The following is a 24035-nucleotide window of genomic DNA, read 5'->3' as shown; positions in this document are numbered from 1 at the left end:
AACGTTAATTACTACATTACCCAGATTGCAATGCGACCCATTTTTTTTCTCTCTCGCGGGCTTTGTTTCAGTGTGGCGGAACACTTCGAAATCCCGAAACTCCCACACGTTGTCTTCACAACAAAAATACCCTGAATACGTGTACTTGTCGCATGTAAACAAGGTACGTTATGTAAGTTCGCTTTATATCCATCATTATATAATTGAAGCACCAATGTTGTCTTACTTGCCTGCCATGGTAAGACTTTGTTGCAAGCTAGTTTGCTAGTCAAACCAAGGCGTTGTCAATGGAGTGGTAGGCACTAACGTTAACATTAAACTGCTAACTAAGCTGTTGTTCGACAACATTATAAAACACATCTGTCATTTAGCACGCAATATGTCATATAAGGTAGTTACAGGTACTTTACGGTTCAGGGATTTACAACTTATTGCAACTAGTGTAAAATGCACAGTGGGCAAACTGTAGGTAGCAAGCTTTTGCTAACAGTCCTTTTAAACGGTCATTTTTGCCGTAGCTAAAGCCTAACTACACTGTGACATTCCTAACTAGCTATATTAGGTAGCTAGCCACTTGATCGTGCATTCTGAATGAGGCACGCCGCCTTATTATTGACCTGTCTATAAACTATGGTTTACTCGGTTTAGCCCTGTCTGGAGAGTACTTTCATGTCATCTCCAGCTGGGTTACAGGCTCAGCAGTGCCAAACAAACTTCCTCTCCCGATGGATGCCAAGCAGCTCTTGTGTCGGGGTTATCCTGAACCACTCCCTAGACCTGGCTGAGTCTCTTCGACATAGCTCTGTCTGGGGGTCCCGGGACGTGGACGACTCCTTCGCCTCTCAATTCCTTTGCCCCTGTGTACATTTCCTTGTCCATGATGCTGAGTCTGGGACAGAATTGAACAAACAGAACCAGCGACCTGGGGATAGGCCTGGAGAGATGGACAGTATGGAGAAGTTGGTAAAACAGTCTCAAGACCTACCCTTGATACTTGAACAGGTAAGAAAAAAACATTGTTGAATGGCTTCATAAAATATTTGAGAACAGTTTGGAATGGCTTGTCACTTCCAGGTAGGTAGGCCTATCTAGTGTTGTACAACAGGAACATAAGCACTGCAGCCCATAGTGCTGTTATCTAGGCCTATGCTTTGTTGTAATTGAGGCACTGATTATTGATGTGTGCTGTATTTGGAAGCAGTGCTTATTGGTAGTGTAATGTGCCGTGTTTCAGCTGAGGCAGTGGCAGCAACACATGCAGGAGCAACTGAAAGCCCACCAGCTGGAAGAGCTGGTCCATCTCCAGGAGGAGCAACAGAGGCTACTCGGCATGGTGCATGTGGCTCAACAGGATGGAGCAGGTACTAAAAATATAGTAGATCATCTATATCATCTACTGCATCCTTATGTAATACATGTATCACTAGCCACTTTAACTATGCCACTTTGTTTACATACTCATCTCATATGTATATACTGCACTCAATACCATCTACTGTATCTTGCCTATGCCACTCTGTACCATCACTCATTCATATATCTTTATGCACATATTCTTTATCCCCTTACACTTGTAAGGTAAGGTAGTAGTTTTGGAATTGTTAGCTAGATTACTTGTTGGTTATTACTGCATTGTCGGAACTAGAAGCACAAGCATTTCGCTACACTCGCACTAACATCTGCTAACCATGTGTATGTGACAAATAAAATTTGATTAGATTTGATAACATGCTCACACTGTGTTCTTGCCATGTCATTGTTGTTATTCCGGTGGTATTACTCAGCAATCTGGATGGAGCAGGAAGCACCAGTTATTGAGTTTGACACCCCTGATTTAGACAAGACCGATTTCCCACAGATTACATAGAGACCTCCAGGTTGACGGGAGCAGACTGGAGAGGGAACTCTATTGGGGGACGCCCCCTTCCTCAAAGTTCCCCAACAGCCCAGAGCTTCCCTATAGGCCCCCGTCTTCCCAGCTTTGGAGAGAGGGGCCTACCTTCCAACAACCTCCAAGGGGCCAGGAGCAGGAGGGAGAGGATCAGGACCAAACACTGGGTTGGTAAAGTGCTTACTGGGGGGGGGAATGTACTTACCATGACTGTGATATGTGGTTGTCTCACCTAGATACCTTAAGAGGGAGGCACTAACTGTAAGTATCTCTGGATAAGAGCGTCTGCTAAATGACTAATGTGCCAAGGTGCTTAAAAGCATTTAAAAGTGCTTTTTACATGAGCATTGACTCAAACTGTCACTCAAACAGGGACAGAAGCATGGAGCAGTCCACACAAACATCAGCTGAGTGGGAATGCTGATCATATTGGTGATAATGAGATGGAAGAAGTCATGTTATCCCCCATTCTGCTCCCTCTATGATCGAATAATGCAAAGATTACAGAGGAGATGACAGTGAACTAGACTCACAGGACAGGTAAATGTTTAATTTAATATTTGAGATAAATGTCTTAACATTTTTTTTCACTATTCTCTGTCAGCTGACAGTACAGACTACAAAGAAGCGATTTAGCTGTGTGTTTATGCTCTACTAATTAAAGACCCATTAAACAAGGAAGAGAGGGGCAGAAGCAGACATTTGAGGAGCTCCTGGAGGAAGAGCAGAGACTGAAGACCACCCAGCAGCAGCAGGTCAGAAACTAAACTACACTAAATATGGGCTGTAGAGCTCACACAAGTGACAAGTTTGAGGTTGATTTAGGTATGGTGGTTTTTGGAGCTACAGGACCATTCCCTTTTGGTGGGGGAATGCAGCATTGCTAATGCTAAGCTCTTCTCTCCATCCCAAAAGAGCCCAGAGGCAGTTGAGGGTGCCATTCCCAAAAGGGTCTTCTCTTCCTGAGGCAAGGGGAGGGCCTCTCCAGATTCACCAATAGAAGCAAAGCCAACAGACAGAGACCCCAAACCCCAGGGGACCTCAGAACCCAAGCCCACCCAGAGGGTCAGTCAGTGGCCTCTCATACAGTGCAAGACTGCTGTGCTCAACAAGGCGAATAGACCCAGAAATCCCTGCTCACCCCCCCTGGACAGTGGCAGTCCAGACAGCAAGGCAGCGCAGCCAGACCGGGAGACCGGGAGTCCTGGGCAGTCACCACAGACAGAACATGGCGACACCTGACCTTCTGAGACCTAGGAATGTGATTAGTAACAAGGTGGGTGGGACTTCTCAGCCTGTGAGTAGAACTCCTGCAGCGAAATGGAAGTGGTCCATTGAGACTAGATGGAGCAGCAGAGGGAAAACCAGGTGTTGTTTCAGAGTATTCCTTTGAGCTGTCGTTTCAGGAGAAGCTGCAGCGCTGGGACTGTGACCGTCACAAGGAGTGTGTGGAGCTAGGAGAGTTTGAGCTGCTGGAGCAGGCAGCCGAGGAGCTCTTTCTCCTCCAACTCATCCTTCGTCATGAAGGCTTGTAATGCTTTTATTCCTGTCTTTTTTTTTTATCATGTATGGCATTAACATTTTTTTTTGTATGTTTCACAAATTAATGCTACACAATTGCTTAGTAAATGTAAACCTACAGGTGCTGCAGCTGGACCAGCAACACCCCCACCATGGCAGCTGGGGGCACCACGCCTGTCCTCCAATCAAATCCCCCAAACCCTTTCCAACTAAAGGTATTCACAGCGGAGGCACCAGTAAAAGTGGCCTAGGAACAGGGACCAGCTCCTTTGAATCATCAGGAGTATCTGCTGTGAGGGCAAAGGAGGTTGTGATGAGGGAAAAAGGAAAAGCCACTGAGGAGGAAGATGAAGTGAGGGACCGCAAACATGAGGAAATCTGTATTTCGTTCCATAGCAGCTCTGAATTCGGGGATCAGGAGGAAGTAGCCCGACCGCCGTACCAAACTATATTTCCCAGCAACCCCTGGGAAAACACGCTGCCCACATCCAGCCCTCCATACGACAAGAGGATAAGAGCGTCTGCTAAATGACTTAAATGTAAATGTAATGTAATGTCATATCAGGACAGAGAGGGGGCAGGGAGAGTGACCTTGATGACTCCACCCTATTGGAAGACAGAGAAGAGGGGGACCGCAAGGGTCGGTTGGTGTTTGATGACGATGACACCTGGAATGACCTGGAGGTGGCTGGCAGAATCGTTGAGGACCCCATCAGAACAAAAGGCGCTGCTACAGGAAACAGCCACACTCTCACAATAACAGGGAACGACGTCTCTCCCCCAGAGAGGAAGCTGAAGAGAAAGGTGGCTGGGGCCGAGCTGGAGAGGGTGTCAATTATCACAGCAGCCAACCAGGAGCCAGATCCTCCTCCCGCATCCCAGCTTATGGGCAGGCTGTTCCCCTCGCTGAAGCCCAAGACCCAGGCCCCTGCTCCACCAGAGCCTAGGAAGTCTGAGAACGGACCAGGTGAGAGAGAGTTGCAAACACACTCTTATCCCAGGGGAGCATCTCAACAGCAACTGTTTTACCTTCCAAAGTTGGTAGCACCAGCATTAAACTGTGTGTGTGTGTGGGGGGTCAGGCCAGCAGCAGCAGTCCACGCAGCTGAGGGAGAGAGAACGATTCAGGACAGAGAACACTGCCATGGCCAGACTGACTGGAGAACGAGAATAATAATAATAATATATAATATAATAATAACCAGGAATATCTCAGGTAACAACCATCGGGTCTGACCTGGAATGGGACGGTTTTCCTCTCATTCAAAGGCATTGTTACAAAAATTATATTTAATAACCCCCATATTAAAATGATTCATATTGGATATTCTATTCCAGGAAGGAGAGGGCAGAAGAAGGCTGAGGAGCAGGCCAGGTTTGAAGAGTTTAAGAGGGAGGAGACTAAGAAGCTGCAGAAGGAACGCAAGGTGTTTGAGAAGCACACCTCCGCCGCCAGGGCCATACCAGATAAGAGGGAGCTCGACGAGATCCAGGTGAGACATTTTAGTCATTTAGTAGACACTCTTATCCAGAGCGACTTACAGGAGCAATTAGGGTTAATTGCTTTGCTCAAGGGCACATCAACCGATTTTTCAGTGTCGGCCCGGGGATTCAAACCGGTGACCTTTCGCTTACTGGCCCAATGCTCTTAACCATTAGGCTAACTGCTGCAGACACACACACACACACACAGACATGTCTTGTATCCGTCAACAACCTTGCCCCCGTCTCCCCCAGGCCCTGAAGCAGCAGCAGAGTTCCCTACACAAGGAGCTGAAGTGGAGAGAGAGCCGCTGGTCCACCACACACAAGCGTCTCCGACAGCAGATCGACATGATTTATTCATATGTGAAGGTATTGTTCTACATTGTGTGGTCTCTTAAACAGACAGTATTGGGGGCATCCTAAAGAGGTCAGCCCCTACAGCAGCCGCAGCACCCGATCCCACTCAGTTACAGCTCTTTGACCAGTCACCACCCACCAGAGCCACGACCACTCACACAACCTATCCCCTGTGAGTTAGGAATGTGCACAGCCTTCATCTGACATAAATCACTAGCCTTTTTAATTATTTAATGAAAGTACCTCCATGGCATAGCTCCACACTGCTATACACTCAGAGAAATTACATAACTGTGTCATTTTAATAGGATCTCTGTATACACCACCATTGTTGTTGAGTGTTGCTGTGGTGTTTGAATGTACCCACAGATGACTCCAGGTCTGCAGACTGAGTCCAGAGGTCAATGAGCAGCAAGAGCTAAGTTAGGATGTCATCATTCACCCTGATGGAAAGGTGAGGGGGGATGAGAAGAATTGGGAGGGAATTCTGTGAAAATAATTTTGAATTTAGTTTCACTCAAAGCAGGTAGTCTCAGAGCCATACATTATATTAAGAGAGTTCGGCCAGGTTTTAGAATGGAGGCGGAAGTGTCAATTATCACTAGCAACGGCTATGGAGGAGAAAGTGGAGTCTCGGAACGTTCAGACAGAAATCGCAGTGGCCCGGCTTCCGAAATACTGCACACTGAGTCACCTTCCGAATATTGAGTTGCACCCCCTTTTGCATTCAGAACAGAATCAATTTGTCGGGGCATGGACTCAAGATGTTGAATGCGTGGCATAGTTGTCAAGGTGGCTGGATGTCCTTTGGTTGGTGGACCATTATTGATAAATGGGAAACTGTTGTGTGAAAAACACAGCTGCATTGCAGTTCTTGACACAACTGTACCATACCCCGTTCAAGTCTTGCCCACTCACTCTGAATGGCTCACAAACACAATCCGTCTCAAGGCTTAAAGATCTTTCTTTAACCAGTCTCCTCCCCTTTATCTACACTGATTGAAGTGGATTTAACAGATTATTTTTTTAATTAACTAGGCAGTCATTTAAGAACAAATTCTTATTTACAATGACTGCCTAGGAACAGTGGGTTAACTGCCTTGTTCAGGGGCAGAACAGATTTTTACCTTGTCAGCTTGGGAATTTGATCCAGCAACCTTTCGGTTACTGGCCCAACGCTGTAACCACTAGGCTACTTGCCGCCATAGCTTAAACCTGGTCAGTCTGTCATGGAAGGAGCAGGTGTGCCTAATGTTTTGTGCACATGACTCTGGATTGTATTCATGGATTTATTTAGTGCTTTTCCAGGAGCTCAAAGTGCTCTACATTGTATGTACGTGTTCCTGTTGAAGATGGAGAGGGTGCTGGCCTGTGGAGGGAGACTCCTCATCTTTCCCAATGGGACCAGGAAGGAGGTGTTAGCGGACAGACTGACAGCCAATGTCACCTTCTTCAACAGGGACATCAAGCAGGTTATGGCTGACCAGAGAGTGGTGGGTTACTGACAGTGACCCTTCCCTGGCCTTAGTGCATAAGCTCAACACCTTTCTTAAGTGGGATATTAAACTTACATGAATCCCAGATCGGTGTGTGTGTGTGGTCCTCTTACAGATCTACTATGCTGATGCCCAGACCATTCACACCACCTATCCTGACGGCATCGAGGTTCTGCCCTTCCAACAACCAGACTAGTGAGATTTGATGGAAACATTTCATTATTATACTTAACTACCTCCTCCTCCACCACTTTGTTCTGACCCGAAACATTTCCTTTTGTAGTGAAGCATTTCCCTGATGGCCGTAAGGAGATCACGTACCCTGACCAGACAGTTAAAAACCTGTATCCAGATGGGATGGAGGAGTGTACACTCACTGATGGGACCATCATTCAAGTTAACCTGCAAGTCCACACCTATCTACCACGTTCTCTACACTGACATGGATCTGGACAGGTAAAAGCTCTTGATGAAGAGTTCCCAATCTGTCTCTTTCGTGAAGTCAGTGGTTACAAGGGGTTTTGTTCAAGTAAGTCTCGTATTTTCACCACTGTTCTCCTCTCCTCCAGGGATGGCAGTAAGGAGGTCCACACAGACTAAAAGGAGGGAGTACCCAGGTGGCACTTTGAAGACAGTTTATACAGATGGCAGACCCGCTACACCACCGTTGTCATGGACAACAGGCCATAGGACTGAATCATTTGTGTTTCGAAAAGTTTATTTTAATGTGGTGCGAGTCTTTTTTTATGTCTATTTATTTTAGCTAATTGTAATTTCTTTTGTAAAATAAATGTTTATCAAATCCCTGTGCATACATTTAGGGAGTGTATTAAAGAGTCAGACACATTGAAGCAGTTTTAAATGAAAACTTTAATACTTCTGTACCCTTCATACAGACAGAAAATAAAGTGCTCAGCTACATTCTGCTCAAAACAAAATGTTTGAGATTTGTATGTACTGTATATTGAAGGCAGCATTCTTACAATGCAGAAGGAACAGGGAACTGAAGAACCCGTCCAATGAAATACTAGTTATATCTTGTGTAGGTAAGTACTATCCTACTTGAAATAAAATTATGGTAGGAATGAAATGGCCACGTTAGCTACCCGGCTTATCAACTTGTCGTGCCACGCAAAATTAGCTGATTTGCTTTCTATACACCCACTCTTTTCGACACATCTCGCTCATACTCCGGTCGCCATATTGAGCTGTAGCGAAGCACATCTCATGAGTAGCAGACCCTTTACTTTATTCCTGTGCCAATCAAAATTGCCTAGACCTAGTATCAAAGTTAGCCGGTTGTTAGCTAGGTAACATGACAATGTTTATCACACCAATAATTAGCAAAAAACAGCCGGTGACATGGTTTGTGAAATATAAAATGCGTGCAAAATCATGCAGGATGAAAAAAAGAGCTTTGCTAATATGAGTCATATTTCTGGACCCATTTGGGCTAGACAGTGTTCTCTGCTATAAATCTGCAAGCATGCCTGTCGCGAAGCGGCGCTCCATTTTTCCTCTGTCGCTCAGAGGCTGTGTGACAGCGAACTTGAAATTGCAAAGCCTACTTAGACTGGCCTGTGACCATACCAGGCAATGAAATTATACAATGTATCAACTTTGCTCATTTCTCCAATGTATCAAATGTACAGATGTAGCAACGGATGGCTCATCAGGGTCTGCATCCTTTCGCCTTCACAGCCAAATTATATTTTAAAAACTGAAGGAAGAATAGATATGCAGGAAGAGCGGACAGAGAGAAGCAGGTGAGTGAAGGCTGGTAGGGGATGCGGCTGGCTGATTATAGCTGCCACACGTGAGATGCGCCTGAAAGTGACCATTACTAGACTGGTGCAAAAGAGTAGTTGTTGCTTAATGAAAACAATTTATGAACAAAACTGACTTTATAAACAGCGGCAGCTGATTTCTTTTAGATCGGTAGGGCTGAAAATGTGGTACTATCATATTGTACAACGTGATTAAAAAAATGTTGGTATCATGACGTTTTGGTACCGGTATACCGTGCAACACTACTGAATGAGAGCCAAACCCAACTTTGTCTCTTGCTGTAGTGTCTTAGTCAAAGTCAGCCAGTCCTTTCTCCACCAGAGGCAGGTAGACCAGAGCTCCATCCTCGTCATACAGGAACACAGACAGCTCTGGTTCAGTGGCCTGAGACAACCAGGAAACAGCATTATCATAAAAACGACACTATAGCTTCATTTTCACCATTATCATGATTGGCAGAGATGACCAACAGCACCAAGGTTACCATCTCACAATGATCTAATTGGCTGAATGGTATTTGAACAGTATACTGTTTATAACCACAATACACACATCATGCAACAATTCTGCTGTTATCGCCCTTGTTGAGCAGAGACCACAGTAACGCTGAATGCCAAAAATCCACTATCATAACCATGACCACACTTAATGTGTCGTCATCGTCTGTCCAGCTTTTTATGACTGCCACTGATATGACGGGGATAACTAAGGCAGATGTTGCTCACGGTAACGGATGCGGTGCAGCAGCTGTGCAGCAGGTCAATCATCTCCAGGGCAGCCTTCAGGCTCCACTCTGGCCGGTAGGACAGGCGCTCCTTCTCCAGGTTGTGGCGGGGTGGTCTGAAGCCCGCCACCCGCACCTTGATGGCCTTACAGGGAAACCGCAGGAGATGGGCCGGGATCTGACGCAGCCTGACGGGGAGAAAAAAAGACTCCGGTAACCAGAGAGGAAAAGGCAAAGCGAGAGGTTTTTACTCTGCCCAAAACCTGTCCACAAAAATGAGACAGACATTTTTGTATGGAGGTCAATGAGTGTGTCTAATTTGGTCAACACATTTTTTAAATTTGCGATGTGGGGCTTATTTGATCTCATAGAAGTTTTGTAATGGTTAGGTTGTAAACAAATACACTGATATAAATGGATGCACGTGGCATTCTGGCAACTTTGGAAAAAAAAGAAGACTTTTTGCCTGTTATAGAGATAGAGGACTATAACCCATTTTAGCGTGGACATTGCCGTTGAGGAGTTCCACCATTTTAAAGTAGTCAACAGGGTGGGGATTCCTATGAATTGGGAGCAATCAGCCAGTGAAGAATAAGAAAATTGACTACTTAAAATGGAGACCGCCTCAATGGCACTGCCCATGCTGTCAGACACTATAATGGCACAGATACAAAAATGAGTAGTCTATCTCAAAAGGTTCCCAACCAGGGGTACAAGGACTCATAAGACCATAGGCTTACTGGTAAAATGCACATTAGTAAATCAGGGGTACTCAGGGCAGACCAAAATTCAGTTGGTGGTACAGTAACCGAAAAAGGTTGGGAACCACTGCTCTTGCTTTAAGGCCTGTTGTTCGCATGCCCTCTCATTGGCTAGAATGGTCCCACCTGATCTCGCCTCCTTTCGCCTGCCTTCAATCTTTGAGGATGTGTATTTCCATTGTTAGAGCGGTCACTTGACTATCTCGTCAATATAATAGACAATCAATCTGCACGAAAATGGGATTTACTTATGCTCCAATCTCCAGTAGGATTCGGCCCACAGTGAGATGTCTTACTTGTGTGTGGGAAGGGTGTCGTCAGAGCCAAAGTCCACGTGTCTGACCAAGATCTTAACAGGGTTGAGGCCAGCGAAGCCCAGCAGCTTGGCCCGGTAGTACTTCCCATCACTGTATTCTGCCAGACACGGGGCCTCTGGAGAGATGGATACACAGGATCAACAAGGCAGAACTTTACCACCTAGCTCGTTATAAGTCCCTGTTACAAGACCCTACGGAAAGGTTTTAGTAAAAGCATTAAGTGTGAAGTTTAGTACATGGAAAGAGCTTGTGATCGTGTTGTGGTTTACCAATGGCAAAGTCCGAGAGCATGGCCAGACGGTCAATCCTATCATGGACTCTCTTCAGTGCTTCCTCCAGACTCTCCCCACCAGACTCCACACAACTACTGCCATCTAAGGGATACAGGAACACCTGCAACACACACGCAGTAGAAAAAGTAGAAAGTGTTGCAAAAGGCATAACAAATCATTTCAGAATTGACATTGCAGTTGGGTATGGAAGTGGTAGTACCTCGTTGGGGGTCCGGAGGTGTTTGATCCTGACCCGGAAGCGTTCGCCTTTCTCAGGCAGGTTTGGGTATGAGAACACCCTCGATACTGGCTCTGGGTCCTCCAAACCCTGTACATAAGACAGGAAAACACAGCAGAGTAGTGGGGATAACTGACATTATCACACTCGATAAATAAATAAACAAATGTAATTGGCAAGTTATATCGCAGTGTGCATACTAGCAATTTCAAACACCATCTTATATACAGATGGCACTGAATAACCAACATACCTCTGTGTCAATGTCCCAGTCATCTAGATCTAGGTGAGATGACACCACCAGCTCCTGAGGAAAATCAGATTTAGACAATTGTGTTGAATTTAAAAAAAATTGAAAAAGGGGGGGGGGGGTTGAAACAAGGGTAATACCCACTCCCACCTCCTGCGTGGATGCAATAGCCTGGTCTACAGAGGCGTGTTGGTGGTGAACCATGATTCTGCTTAGAGTCATGCCATCCAGAGAAATCTGTACTGTCAGACAGCCCAGAGGATCCTCAGGCAGTTCCTAACACACACAGTCATGATTTCTGTTACATTTCATCATACATCAGGCCAGTGAGTCCATGCACAACTGATACAGGGCCTTGCCTGCAGCTTATAGTGAGACACCCACACTTACTCAAACTGAGAGGATCACCTCATTTCCCCCAAGCAATAACATACCATCTTTGTGTGTGTAGTGTCCACCTCACCATAATCTGCATGTCCACACAGCGGTTTAGCAGCAGCTCTTTCAGCAGAGCCACAGCATCCCACTGCCACGTCCTGCCCACCTGAACAGAGAGAGGGGAGGGGGGAACAACTGTAGATAAAGGAGAGGAAGCTACTGCGATGGAACACAACAACCATGATTCTGAATCTAGTCCACTCACAGGGATTACTCCGTGCAGCTGGCAGGGCATACAGAGCTGGGGAATATCCTCACACAACACTGTGGGGTAGACGTGACAAACTGGGATGTTCTCCACTAGACCCTGGTCCACGTAGCGCACCTGGAACACACACAGGTTGGGGTCTTGTAAGTTTTGTATAGACATCATTTGTATAAATTGTTCAAAATCCCAGTATTTATTTGTTCACAAAAAACATGTCTGTACCTTAACGTGACCTCCAACGACCTCCAGCACCTCTCCTCTGTACCAGAGCATGTCAGAGCCCATGACCGCACAACCCAGGACACTCTTCCAGGTGTAGGGCTTCAGCCTGGGAAGGGTCTTTATGTGCTGCTGTAGACGCTCCCGCAGCTGCTCAAACTGACGCCCTGACAAACACACAGTAGTTACGCATGTACACTGAGTGTACAAAACATTATGAACACCTTCCTGATATTGAGTGTGTCACCTAGGGCTGTTATGATGACTACTGAATAATTTTTCTTAGATGCATGCCAGCAAAGCACAACACAATACAAGTGGCTCCCATTTTGGCTGTAGTGTTTGTTGCGTGTTCCGGTGAGGGCGTGCACTTAGTTATTTATCTCCGGTAATGTTCCCACCGGGATTCTCAGTCTTAAATTTGATCTTTTATTTACATATTAGGGTACCTGAGGATTGATTAGGAACGTTGTTTGATATGTTTGGAAGAGTTTCTTGTTAACTTACGGGATTCATTTGTATGCATTTTAAATGAGGGAAACCGGTGGATTACTGAGTCAAGCGCGCCAATGAAACTTACGTTTTTGGGATATAAAGAAGGACTTTATCGAACAAAAGGAACATTTGTTATGTAGCTGGGACCCTTGTGATTGCAACCAGATGAAGATCTTCAAAGGTAAGTGATTTATTTTATCACTATTTCTGACTTTCGTGATGCCTCTGCTTGGTTGGAAAATGTATGTAATGCTTTAGTGTGCGGGGCGCTGTCCTCAGACAATCGCATGGTGTCCTTTCGCGGTAAAGCCTTTTTGAAATCTTACAAAGCGGCTGGATTAACAAGAAGTTAAGCTTTTAAACAATGTATGACACTTGTATTTTCATGAATGTTTAATATAACAATTTCTGTAATTTGAATTTGGCGCTCTGCAATTTCACCGGATGTTGTCAATGATCCGTAAGAAGTTAACCTGTCTCCTCCCCTTCATCTACACTGATTTAAGTGGATCAAGTGACATCAATAAGGGAATAGCTTCCACCTGGTCAGTCTATGTCATGGAAAGTCTGTGTCAAGTTGTGTATAACTCAGTGTATGGGGGGTGAGAGTGAATGAGAGGGAGCGCAGGGGTAAACAGGAGTAGAAAGGAGAGTACCTGCGTGGTGCGTCATGGCGTAGATGAGGCCATCCTCTCCGATGGCAGAGATGGTCATCAGAGTGCGTCCACAGTGGGGCAGCTCAGGGGGGCAGTAGGCCTGTGTCTTCACCTTCTCTGGGGAGGGGTTAGTACGGGGGGCCGGTTTGGGCGGCATAGGGGCAGTGGAGACGGGTCGGGGAGAGACTGACCAGTCAGAGGAGGGGGGCTGGTTTTCTGTGTTAGGTGTCCTGTTTTGAAGGCCCTTGAACTTGGAGTCAGAGTCTGATAACTCCTCTAGTTTAGGCATGGGGGACACTCTGTAGCACAGAACACAGGGACAAAGAGGGCAGATACGTAGAGCCAACAGAAAGACATGGGTCCCTGGAAACACATTATACTCAACTGTGAAACATATATCCACACACAGTTCTGTTACTCACTGTGGCTTCCTCTCTTTCAGAGCGAGGCCCTCACTAACCAGGAAGTCTGCGATGCTGACGTCTTGCCCGGCCCGGTTGGAGCAGTACAGAGAGACCGGCACCGGACGCTGCTCTGTGTTCTCCTGCAGAGAAGAGGAAAAGGCTGGTATAAAGAGAGATTCAAGTAAAACCATGGATGGTCTCCACTGAGCTGGTGAAGAACAAAGTGTCACAATCTTCAGATGATCTACTATTATATATCACAAATCCTGTCTATAGCATACTGCCTATTTTAAACACATTTGGATCATTCTCAGGTTACAAATTGAACATTCAGAAAAGTGATTGTTTTCCGATCAACCCCGCTGCCAAGCAAATTCACCCTGGAGCCCTGCCTTTCCGTCTGTCGCCCTCTGATTTTTACTATTTAGGTTTGAATATAACACCTTTGGCTACCCTCCATAAAACTAACTTCGCAAGTCCAGTCAGTAGAGTTAAAACAGACTTACAACGCTGGGATAGTCTGCCTCTGTCCTTAGCTAGCAGATCCAATCTGTTAAAATTAACATTTTACCTCGGTTTCTATACCTTTTTCCAATGTCTTCTGATCTTTCTGCCAAAATCATTTTTTACCAAGTTGGATAGGCTCAGTCATTTTATCTGGGCTGGCAAATCACCTAAGATACGTAAAACAATACTTCAAAGGAGACAAGATGGAGGATTGGCACATCCAAATTTACTGCTTTACTATTGTAAAGCCAATATTCAAAAGATTGTGGTCTGGTGTAATGCTCCAAGTAACAACTGGTGCTCATTAGAAGCACACACCTGCCAATCATCCTCCCTTTCTGCTCTTACTTGTGTCCCACTGTCCTTCAAAGTACACTGGAAACCCCAATGCACTCTCTACTTTGAGGATCTGGAGACAATTTTGTCAACATTTTAGACTTTTTGCCCCTTCTCCTCTAAGCCCCATTTGTAACAACCACTTATTTTAACCATCCAAACTCAACCAGGCTTTTGTTTTGTGGCAACAGGAAGGTTTGGTATGTTTCAAAGATGTATTTTTATATGGGAAGTTAGCCAATTTGAAAGATTGTGTAGCTAATCTTGTCCCCTATTTTCAAGTCCGTAACTTTGTTCGCTCTAATTTTCAGATGACTGGTGGGAGGAGGCCCTTCTTAGGGTTAACTCCATATCATGTGCTCGGTTAAGTTTAATTCAGTTCAAGGTCTTGCACAGAATTCACTACACCAAAGAGTAAATTCCTCCCAGACACAAATGACACATGATAGATGTTCAAATCACTCCGATCTGCAACCTTGTCCTCTAATAGCTATATTTGGAGTTACATCTTTGTTGCCTAGTCTCACTAAAAGTAAAGAAGGCGTTGTAGTGTTTGCTTCCCTTATAGCACGCAGGGAGATCTTTCTTAATTGGAAATCCTCCAAACCTCCCACTGTATTAGCCTGGTTAAAAGATCTGTTTTCGACAATTAGAAAGGTTGTTCTGGCAGCCTTTAATTTCCTTTTTTGAACAGTTGCCTTCTATTGATCAGGGGATATGAGATTGTGGGAGAGAATGGAGGGTATGTAGTGATATTTTGTATTTATTTTTGTGTATATATAATATCCAATTGATGTTTTAATGTATTTTTGTATGTATGCTGCTTTTGTTGTTAAGGGGAGGGGGGTGTTTCAAAGTATAGGGGGATAAAAGGATGCATCTGTTCAATTTGTAATTTGGGTTTATTGGTCCAATAAAAAATATATATATACACAGTACCAGTCAAAAGTTTGGACACACTTACTCATTCAGGGGTTTTTCTTTATTTGTACTATTTTCTACGTTGTAGAATAATAGTGAAGACATAATTTGAGATTCTTCAAAGTAGCCACCCTTTGCACACTCTTGGCATTCTCTCAACCAGCTTCATGATGTAGTCACCTGAAATGCATTTCAATTAACAGGTGTGCCTTGTTAAAAGTACATTTGTGGAATTTATTTCCATCTTAATGCATTTGAGCCAATTAGTTGTGTTGTGACAAGGTAGGGGTGGTATACAGAAGATAGCCCTATTTGGTAAAAGACCAAGTCCATATTATGACAACAAGAACTGAAATAAGCAAAGAGAAAACAGTCTATCATTACTTTAAGACACGAAGGTCAGCCAATGTTAAGAATTTCAAGAACTTTGAAAGTTAAGTGCAGTTGCAAAAACCCTCAAGCACTATGATGAAACTGGCTCTCATGAGGACCTCCACAGGAACGGAAGACCCAGAGTTACCTCAGCTGCAGAGGATAACTTCATTAAAGTTACCAGCCTAAGAAATTGCAGCCCAAATAAATGCTTAACAGAGTTCACATAACAGACATATCTCAACATTAACTGTTCAGAGGAGACTGCATGAATCAGGCCTTCATGTTCGAATTGCAGCAAAGAAACCAATTCTAAAGGACACCAATAAGAAAAAGAAACTTGCTTGGGCCAAGAAACACAAGCAATGGACATTAGACCGGAGGAAATCTGTCCAAATTTGAGATTTTTGGTTCCAACCGCCATGTCTTTGTGAGACACAGAGTAGGTGAACGGATGATCTCTGCATGTGTGGTTCCCACCGTGAAGCATGGACGAAGAGGTGTGATGGTGCTTTGCTGGTGACACGGTCTGTGATTTATTTAGAATTCAAGGCATGGCTACCACAGCATTCTGCAGCGATACACCATCCCAATTGGTTTACGCTTTGTGGGACTATCATTTGTTTTTCAACAGGACAATGACCCAAAACACCTCCAGGATGTGTAATGGCTATCGGAGCAAGAAGGAGAGTGATTGAGTGCTGCATCAGATGACCTGGCCTCCACAATCACTCGACATCAACCAAATTGAGATGGTTTGGGATGAGTTGATCCGCAGAGTGAAGGAAAAGCAGCCCAAAAATGCTCACCATATGTGGGAACTCCTTCAAGACTTTGGGAAAAGCATCCCAGGTGAAGCTGGTTGAAAGAATGCCAAGTGTGTGAAAAGCTGTCATCAAGGAAAAGGGTGATTACTTTGAAGAATCTACAATATTAAATATATTTTGAATTGTTTAACACTGTATTGTTGGTTAACCTGTCTAGGACTGTTTAACCCCGTTCCGCTAGCGGAACCCCTTGCCAACAGCCAATGAAATTGCAAGACGCCAAATACAAAATCAACAGAAATCTCATAAATCAGATTTCTCAAACATACAAGTATTAGGCACCATTTTAAAGATAAAATTCTCATTAATCCAGCCACAGTGTCTGATTTCAAAAATGCTTTACAGCGAAAGCTCCACAAAGGATTTTGTTAGGTCACCACCAAGCCACAGAAAAACCCAGCCATTTTTCCAGCCAGAGAGGAGTCACAAAAAGCACAAATAGAGATAAAATTAATCACTAACCTTTGATGATCTTCATCAGATGACACTCATAGGACTTCATGTTACACAATACATGTGTTTTGTTTGATAAAGTGCATATTTATATTTAAAAAAATCTAATTTTACATTGGCGCGTTACGTTCAGTAGTTCTAAAACATGCAATGATTGTGCAGAGCCACATGAATTCACAGAAATACTCATTATAAATGTTGATGAAAATTCAAGTGTTATGCATGGAACTTTAGATACACTTATCCTTAACCTGTTATGGCTGTATCCCTTTGTTCTCAATTTCCGCCTGAAGACATACCCTAATCTAACTGCCTGTAGCTCAGCCCCAGAGGCAAGGATATGCATATTCTTGGTATCATTTTAATGGAAACATTCTGAAGTTTGTGGAAATGCTAATTGAATGTAGGAGAAGAATATAAGATAGTAGATATGGTGTAAGAAAAGAGAAAGAAAGAGTATACGTTTTCTGTTTTTTTTATTGTTGTAGCATCATCTTTCACATGTACTAGAATAGCCACACAGTCAGATAGGATGCTGGTGATAATTTTGATGGATAACACAAGAGGGCAACGGTAGGTGTGCAAAGTTTCAGACTGATAACTTCAGGAATGGGTGAGCTACATGACATTAGCATGAAGTCACCCAGGTGTCCCACACAACTTGCCCAAATGTACCCAAGTGGCCGAATTTGTGAAATGACCTATAACTTTATACAAAAAACAAAAAGCAATTCTAACACACAAAAAAATGTATAAAAATCTTTAAAAATATTAGGGAAAAAAACAAAACAAAAAAAACAGGGGTAGACCGTTAGGAAGCCCTCTACACAATATTTTGCTGCCTGTGTCATGTCCCATTGCAGTCTCTTTCTGCTGTAAAGCAGAGGCAAACTGAACAACTGGTGCATGTGATGGGGATTTCATGTGACAAAGAACACAACGACGCCTCCATGCTTTACCCTTTTGGTCCTGAGGCACAGTCATGCCTTCAGTAATGAACTGTGGCATATGAACACCACTGGAGCTGGCAGAGGTAGAGGCGGCAGAATATGATGCAGTGGACAGTAAATTTGGATGACTGCAGGAATGGGGACATTTTTGGTGGTCCATGCCCAGTAGCGTCCTTCACACGCCTGACGACGTGATCGCCACTGAAGGACTTGTGGATAGTGGAGCACATCACCACCTCTCTGGTGTCCATCCACTTCAAACAGCAGGCCATCTTCACGGATCCATCGCATGGTCCCCCGCTCAGCCAGCTTAGGCATGTAATTTACCTTGGTCTTCGGAAAGCCCACTCTGTTGTTACAAATGGTGCCACATGCCCACACCTCCAGCTTTCTCAGGTCTGCAAACAGGGTAGGGCTTGTGTAGAAGTTGTCCACAAAGAGTTTGTAGCCCTTCCCCAGCAGTTGAAAATCCAATAACTCCATTACAGAGTCATAACTAAGTCCTTTACCAGTCGCACACTTGTTCTTCCCCTCATAGACAAAAAAATTGCATGTGTATGCACACACAGAATCAGCCAAAACAAACAGCTTGTAACCCCACTTAGTTGGTTTGTTACGCATGTATTGTTTTAGGCCAATTCTGGTCTTTGAGGCTACCATCCTCTCATCTATGGACAAGTTCTGGGCGGGCTGAAAATGTATCTTGCATGCCTCAACCAAGCTGGGGTAGAGCGGTTTGACTTTGCACAGCCTGTCAAACCTTGCGGTGCCTCTCCTCCTGTCATTCTCCTCATCAACTTCTGGGTCACTGATGTGAAGCGCCCGTGAGATATTTTAAAATCTTGTAGAGGACATGACAAAGGGGGGCAGGTGATAGAGTGTGGATGTTTTCCAGTAATCCTTTAGGGTTTTTAACTTCACCAGCCCCATGTAAATTACCAGTGAAAAGTAGCAGAAAAGGTCTGACATGGAAATGGGCTTCCATGCCTCTTTCTTTCCTGCTTGCTTCCTAGCCCCATACTTGTTAGTATTACACACCGGGGAATCAACAACTGCCGGGGTGAAAAACAATTGAAAAAGTTGCATGGGGCTGTATTTTGATGTCATGTCGAGCTGAGGTCCTGGTGGCCTTTTTGGTCGGAATTTTGGAGGACGTGGCTCCACATCCTTCTCCAGCACAGAGTGCCATTGCCCCTCTACCTCTCTGCCAGCAGGTTCCACACTTCCCTTCCTCCGCTTGTTTGTTTTGTTCGATAATGTCCATCATTTATGTCCAAATAGCTTCTTTTGTCAGGGCGTTTGGTAAACAAATCAGGTCTAGTCAGACAAAGTTCAAAAAGTTACATTACAGGTCGAAGAAACTTGTCAAACTAAGTATAGAATCAATCTTTAGGATGATTTTATCATAAATGTTCCAACCAGAGAATTCCATTGTCTGTAGAAAAGCAATGGAACGCAGGTCGCTCTCATGACCACTGACTCAAAGAGCTCTCATCCGGTCCCACTTCACAGTAGAAGCCTGGAACAACGTTCTAAAGACGGTTGACATCTAGGACTGGGACTGAGTAGGAGGCAGTTTACTCTGGGCACGCTATTCATCCAAAAGTGAAAATGCTGCTCCCTATCTCAAAGAAGTTAAGGGCTTGTAAAGTAAGCATTTCACTCTAAGGTATTCGGCGCATGTGACAAATACATTTGATTTGATTCACTATTATTCTACAATGTAGAAAATTGTTTTTAAAAATTAAATAAACTTGAATGAGTAGGTGTCCAAACTTTTGACTGGTACTGTGTGTGTGTGTGTGTGTGTATGTATATATGTGTGTATATATCACACATACAACAGGTCAGCCACCAGGGGAAGACTCGTCGAGGCCTGGTGACAGAGAGTATACATCATGAGGTGACGCCTCCATCTGCTGAACGTGCCAGGTCTCGACGAGCTCTCTGGCCAGGACTAATTGGGGCTGATTGAGAGTTGGTGAGAAATCAAGGGATGATTGCTCACCAGCTGAACGAGTCCCATAAAGCTTCCAGAAGGGCAGCACACAGGGGAGAGAGTGGGGGAAGAAAGGACTCCCGTATAGTTGGGGATGGTTGCAGAGGTAACAGGAGTGAGTTCAGTTTTTGATTCCCACAGGATACAGCAAGACCCGGAGCCAAGAAGACGGTATCCCGTGGGTCTCATGGGGGAGACATATTCTTTTCTTTTTGAACTATTGTTTTAATAAACACCTTTGAAACTAAGCTAAACCTACTCTGTCCGTGTCTGATCTGTGTAAACGTTTTGACCCAACCCCCTGGTCTGCCACTATATCTATACACACACACAGTACCAGTCAAAAGTTTGGACACACCTACTCACTTAAGTTTATATATAAAAACATGGATGGTCAAATATGCCACAACACAAAACAGTGAGGCATCAGAGACTAGGCTCCATCTCCACCCCCACCCCTCTTTGCTTGGAGTTCACATAAGTGTGGGGAAGGGGTAGGGACTAGGGGAAGTGGTAGGGCTAGGAAAAGGTGTGTGATGTGGCATCACCTTGATGGTCATGATGGCCATGGCTCCTGTCAGGTAGTAGGAGATGAAGTCACACGCCGTGGCTGTCCAGGTGGAACGACCACCTGCAGGTCTGAGAGGGAGAGAGAAAGAAATGGAGCGAGAAAGAGTGAGACATTTTAAATGAGGTCTAAGGAGAATAGCATGCCCCTTGCTCCACTATTAGGATAGGTGTGATAAATAGCTCATGCCCAGAGGAAACCTGTCAGAATCTATTTTTGTGAAAGGCCTACTAATTCAGGACATTTTGCCAGGGATCAGTGTTTGAAGTCAGCCCTTCGTATACCTGCATTTGTGTGTTACCTGATTTCACTGAGCGAACACTCCAGCACCAGACAGCCAACCAGACTGGGCAGCAGTGGTCTCAGGCTGTTCACATGGAGTTTCACCTTGTTGCCAAAATCACAGCGTATTACCTAACACCATGTGGAGACAAAACACCACACTGCTGTTACAGCTGGATGTACCCATCCATCTGTCACTGACGAAACAGTTATGACAAATCGGCTACAATCAGCTGCTACAATGTTATTACTTCTAAATCCACTCCTAGTCCACTTCTGTGACTCGTGAAGGATAGATGTGTGTATGTGTTCGTGTGTTACCTCGGCAATGAAGCCGAGGGATACAGGAGAGCAGAGCTGGCCCCTCTCCCAGACCCCGTTATTGTAGGCAGCACAGTACATGTCTGCCTTCCACTCTATCTCCTGGGGCTCTGTAAGGGCATACTCCTGCTTCAACAACTCATACACCCTGAAACAGAGGGGGTGAGAGCAAGAGGGAAAGGGAGAGAGAGAGCGATAACTAAATGACACAGACCTCTCATCAGCATCTCATTCTAAAGTCACACATCCACTCTACAGTTACAAGATTCCTGTGTGAACACAGCCCAAGATTCTCTGCTAGATTTGGCGAGGCTTCAGTAAGCCATTGTCTGTCCCTCCTTGCCCTCCTCTCCATCACCACTGGCTGACCTCTTGAGCTGGGTGTCCATCTGTAGAAGCTGGACGTAAAAGCTCCCGGGTGAGACCACGTGGGTCAACCTGACCCTCAGGTCTTTCAGGTTGGCCGGCAGCATCAGGTAGGGCTGGATCTCTTGGTCCTGCTCTGGGGTCTCCTGGCCCAGGGAGGTAGGGGCTGGCTCAGACTCACCCAGAAGACCCTCGAGTGGGGGGTCCCACACTGTGGTGTCTACCACCGGGGCCTGGGTGTCCTTAGATTTGATGCTAAGGAAGAGGGAGATGGGGTAAAACAAAACATCGCCTTTTTGGAACCATACCCACATGTGTGTGTGCAGGTATCAAAAAGTCTAAATAAGATTAGTTGTTGATTTTACCCATGAAGTACCCTGCAGTGAGATGACAGACACATACTCACCCCTTCTTGAAGCAGGCCAGTTGATCGTTGACCAGCAGATCTTCAATGTTTGCTAACGGCTCGCTGGAATCACTGGTCTCAAACAGCCTGACTGGCAGACCCCTGCCCCTTCGACCAGCCTCTGGAGGTTCAGAAGACACACAGAAATCAATCAACTACAGAACAGTCACACGGTTGTCGTAGGATGCCAAGACAGTGCCGTGTGGAAGGAGAACACTCCAGTTCTACCCATCTTACCTGTGGCCACAGCGGTCACAAGTCTCTGGTCAGCAAGACTCTTGAACTTCTCTATACACGCTTTGCTCCACGTCTCACCCTCTTCCAAAGGAATCACATCAGCCAGGTAGCACTGGATGGCCTGGGTGGGGGGAGAGGTAATTGTCAGAGCCAGTTGAATAATAGGAGTGCCCTGCCCAGTCTACCAACCCTAGCAGTTAATGCTGGGATGGTATATGGTTACAGTCAGCCTTATTTATTCTCCATCCAACATACTATTGTGTAGTGTGACCTCACCATGGCTGGGAGGGCAAAGAACTCATCCTTGATCTTCCTCAGGTCGTTGACTGACAGAATCTTGTTGTTGCCAAAGTCTACAAACTGGACTTCCACCTTCCTGCCCCCGGGAATACCTACACACAATAACATTTTAATCTTTAGGTAGACTCTTTTCCATACATTTTTGGAGTTGGCATATAATTTATTATCTAAGGGAGTGGTTCTCAAACCTCTCCTCGGAATCTCCAGACATTTGACAATTTTGTTGTAACCCTGAACTAGCTCACCAGATTTCACTTAGTTGACTATTTGAAATCAGGATATGGTAGTTCTGGAATAGATAAAATACATGGAACGGTTGTGGGCCGCCAGGAGAGGTTTGAGAACCACTGATCTAAGGGGACAATACCGTAAAAACACATTGTGACCTCAATGAGCGTACCTAGGGGCTGTGGCGGACATTACATTTTGTCAGTTGGTAACCGTCATGCCAATGACTGCTAGTCTCACAGTCTCAAAGACCAAAAACAAACAGGTAGGCTGCTCCTTAATAATCTGAATGGAGTTATTTGTAACAGTACGCGCACACACACACTGAAGGAAGAAAAGAAGCGCAGTAACGTTATGTAGACTAGCCTCAATTAACCTACCTCGCTAGCTTCTCTCAGTTTGACGCAGTCAAGACGGGTACTATTTAATCAGATATGATGAGAAATAACAAGCAAGAAGTCTGCTAGCGCGAGTTAACATTGCTTGCCGTCGCTCTCTCTTTCTGTGCCTGCTCTTGTGTCACTCACTGCGCACACACACACCGCAGGCCCCTTCTCCCTAGTGCCATGCTCGTTCTGTTGCGCTCCCTCTCCTTTCCTCCACTCCGGTTAATAAAGTACCAAAACAAATTGAATTTTCTCATGCAAGGTTGTAAACCTGACCGGGTCTCTATGTTAAAAAGTGTACTGTGCATATTGTGTCCGTCTGGGAAAGCCCCGGGTCCATTTTGGAACGGGACCTCTTAACTCCCATCACCATTTATCCTCATCATTCAGATTAGACTGACAACAGGGCGCTGAGTACCAAGCCATTATTCTGCCTTATGCATCAGCGCCATTCATGTAGGCCTACAGAGAGCATTCATGTAGGCCTATGTGACTCATGACTGCCGGTGTGGCGGTAATTCGGTCGCCGCAACTGCCCTAAGTGTACCCACGCACAGACAGTGTACTGACCGATGACATGGGCCCTGTACCAGACCTTGTCGTCAAAGCGTGCCACACAGGCCTGATCCAGGACAGGACAGTAGACCTCCAAGTCCTGGTCCTCTCCTCTGGTCCCCCTGCTGAGGCAGTCATAGCTGTAACACTCCTGCAGCTTGGCTGTCAGCAGCAGGAACTCCATGTTGTCAACCTGCGTTTAATCAGCGAGGGGGAAGAGTTAGAGGGAACTGGAATATCCGCTGATAATGCTTTCGTGTTTGTGTGTTTGTGTGTGACCTACCAGTTGGATGTAGAAGTGTGAGGGTGTGTCTATGTGGGACACCACAGCGTTGAGCTCTATATTGGTACGAGGGAAGACAGGAAGGTAGAACTGGAGAGGCCTCCTGCCACATGGCACAGTCTTGGCATTCCACGCCACGGGAGAGTAAAACCTACAGCAGCAGAACGGGACAAACATTACTACTGATTACCCATGGCAACAAGGAAGAAACTGATGCA

The 24035-nt window shown here is 45.2% G+C and overlaps 3 protein-coding genes across 5 annotated transcripts in view; 2 read left to right on the top strand and 1 right to left on the bottom strand.

The window, feature by feature from the left end:
• The first annotated feature begins 66 nt into the window (after nucleotides 1-66).
• LOC127906113 (centromere protein J-like) lies at nucleotides 67-3963 on the top strand. The gene is made up of 7 exons (XM_052493377.1): nucleotides 67-172; nucleotides 649-1002; nucleotides 1235-1361; nucleotides 1859-2058; nucleotides 2264-2431; nucleotides 2556-2646; nucleotides 2807-3963. Exons 2-5 carry the CDS (start codon nucleotides 670-672, stop codon nucleotides 2300-2302), a joined length of 699 nt encoding a protein of 232 aa, XP_052349337.1. The 5' UTR covers nucleotides 67-172; nucleotides 649-669; the 3' UTR covers nucleotides 2303-2431; nucleotides 2556-2646; nucleotides 2807-3963.
• Nucleotides 3963-7519, top strand: LOC118366809 (uncharacterized). Its single transcript, XM_035749511.2, has 8 exons — nucleotides 3963-4628; nucleotides 4751-4905; nucleotides 5150-5266; nucleotides 5624-5708; nucleotides 6607-6747; nucleotides 6866-6945; nucleotides 7034-7206; nucleotides 7320-7519. The coding sequence occupies exons 1-4, from the start codon at nucleotides 4298-4300 to the stop codon at nucleotides 5660-5662; spliced, it is 642 nt and encodes a 213-aa protein (XP_035605404.2). The 5' UTR covers nucleotides 3963-4297; the 3' UTR covers nucleotides 5663-5708; nucleotides 6607-6747; nucleotides 6866-6945; nucleotides 7034-7206; nucleotides 7320-7519.
• Nucleotides 7520-7602: 83 nt separating this feature from the next.
• rnf17 (ring finger protein 17) overlaps nucleotides 7603-24035 on the bottom strand; it is a 35379-nt gene continuing 18946 nt past the window's right edge. The window contains exons 16-36 of one of the 3 annotated variants that reach the window (XM_035749504.2): nucleotides 23818-23968; nucleotides 23550-23727; nucleotides 22342-22457; nucleotides 22066-22186; nucleotides 21829-21949; nucleotides 21426-21677; nucleotides 21057-21204; nucleotides 20755-20867; nucleotides 20434-20524; nucleotides 13539-13660; nucleotides 13117-13415; nucleotides 11969-12132; nucleotides 11744-11863; nucleotides 11564-11644; nucleotides 11245-11376; nucleotides 11104-11157; nucleotides 10833-10940; nucleotides 10610-10733; nucleotides 10320-10455; nucleotides 9264-9450; nucleotides 7603-8922 (exon numbers count right to left, since the gene is read on the bottom strand). In XM_035749504.2, coding sequence (XP_035605397.1) covers nucleotides 8827-8922; nucleotides 9264-9450; nucleotides 10320-10455; nucleotides 10610-10733; nucleotides 10833-10940; nucleotides 11104-11157; nucleotides 11245-11376; nucleotides 11564-11644; nucleotides 11744-11863; nucleotides 11969-12132; nucleotides 13117-13415; nucleotides 13539-13660; nucleotides 20434-20524; nucleotides 20755-20867; nucleotides 21057-21204; nucleotides 21426-21677; nucleotides 21829-21949; nucleotides 22066-22186; nucleotides 22342-22457; nucleotides 23550-23727; nucleotides 23818-23968 — 2914 coding nt within the window. In that variant the 3' untranslated portion in view covers nucleotides 7603-8826. The remainder of the gene's footprint in view (nucleotides 8923-9263; nucleotides 9451-10319; nucleotides 10456-10609; nucleotides 10734-10832; nucleotides 10941-11103; nucleotides 11158-11244; nucleotides 11377-11563; nucleotides 11645-11743; nucleotides 11864-11968; nucleotides 12133-13116; nucleotides 13416-13538; nucleotides 13661-20433; nucleotides 20525-20754; nucleotides 20868-21056; nucleotides 21205-21425; nucleotides 21678-21828; nucleotides 21950-22065; nucleotides 22187-22341; nucleotides 22458-23549; nucleotides 23728-23817; nucleotides 23969-24035) is intronic. The other 2 variants (XM_035749505.2, XM_035749506.2) reach the window with 2 other exon arrangements.

Source organism: Oncorhynchus keta, chromosome 34 (assembly GCF_023373465.1).
Source record: "Oncorhynchus keta strain PuntledgeMale-10-30-2019 chromosome 34, Oket_V2, whole genome shotgun sequence".
Classification (NCBI taxonomy): Eukaryota; Metazoa; Chordata; class Actinopteri; order Salmoniformes; family Salmonidae; genus Oncorhynchus; species Oncorhynchus keta.
The sequence above is the reverse complement of the archived record's forward strand: the minus strand, read 5'-3'. Positions and strand labels throughout refer to the sequence as shown.

Bases quoted from the DNA above. Each gene is read 5' to 3' on its own strand.
- LOC127906113 (XM_052493377.1), top strand. From the start codon at position 670: ATGTCATCTCCAGCTGGGTTACAGGCTCAGCAGTGCCAAACAAACTTC. The intron at 1,003-1,234 runs GTAAGAAAAAAA...GCCGTGTTTCAG, and splicing joins TACCCTTGATACTTGAACAG to CTGAGGCAGTGGCAGCAACA. The intron at 2,059-2,263 runs GTTGGTAAAGTG...TCACTCAAACAG, and splicing joins GGATCAGGACCAAACACTGG to GGACAGAAGCATGGAGCAGT.
- LOC118366809 (XM_035749511.2), top strand. From the start codon at position 4,298: ATGGGCAGGCTGTTCCCCTCGCTGAAGCCCAAGACCCAGGCCCCTGCT. The intron at 4,906-5,149 runs GTGAGACATTTT...CGTCTCCCCCAG, and splicing joins GGGAGCTCGACGAGATCCAG to GCCCTGAAGCAGCAGCAGAG. The intron at 5,267-5,623 runs GTATTGTTCTAC...ATGTACCCACAG, and splicing joins TGATTTATTCATATGTGAAG to ATGACTCCAGGTCTGCAGAC.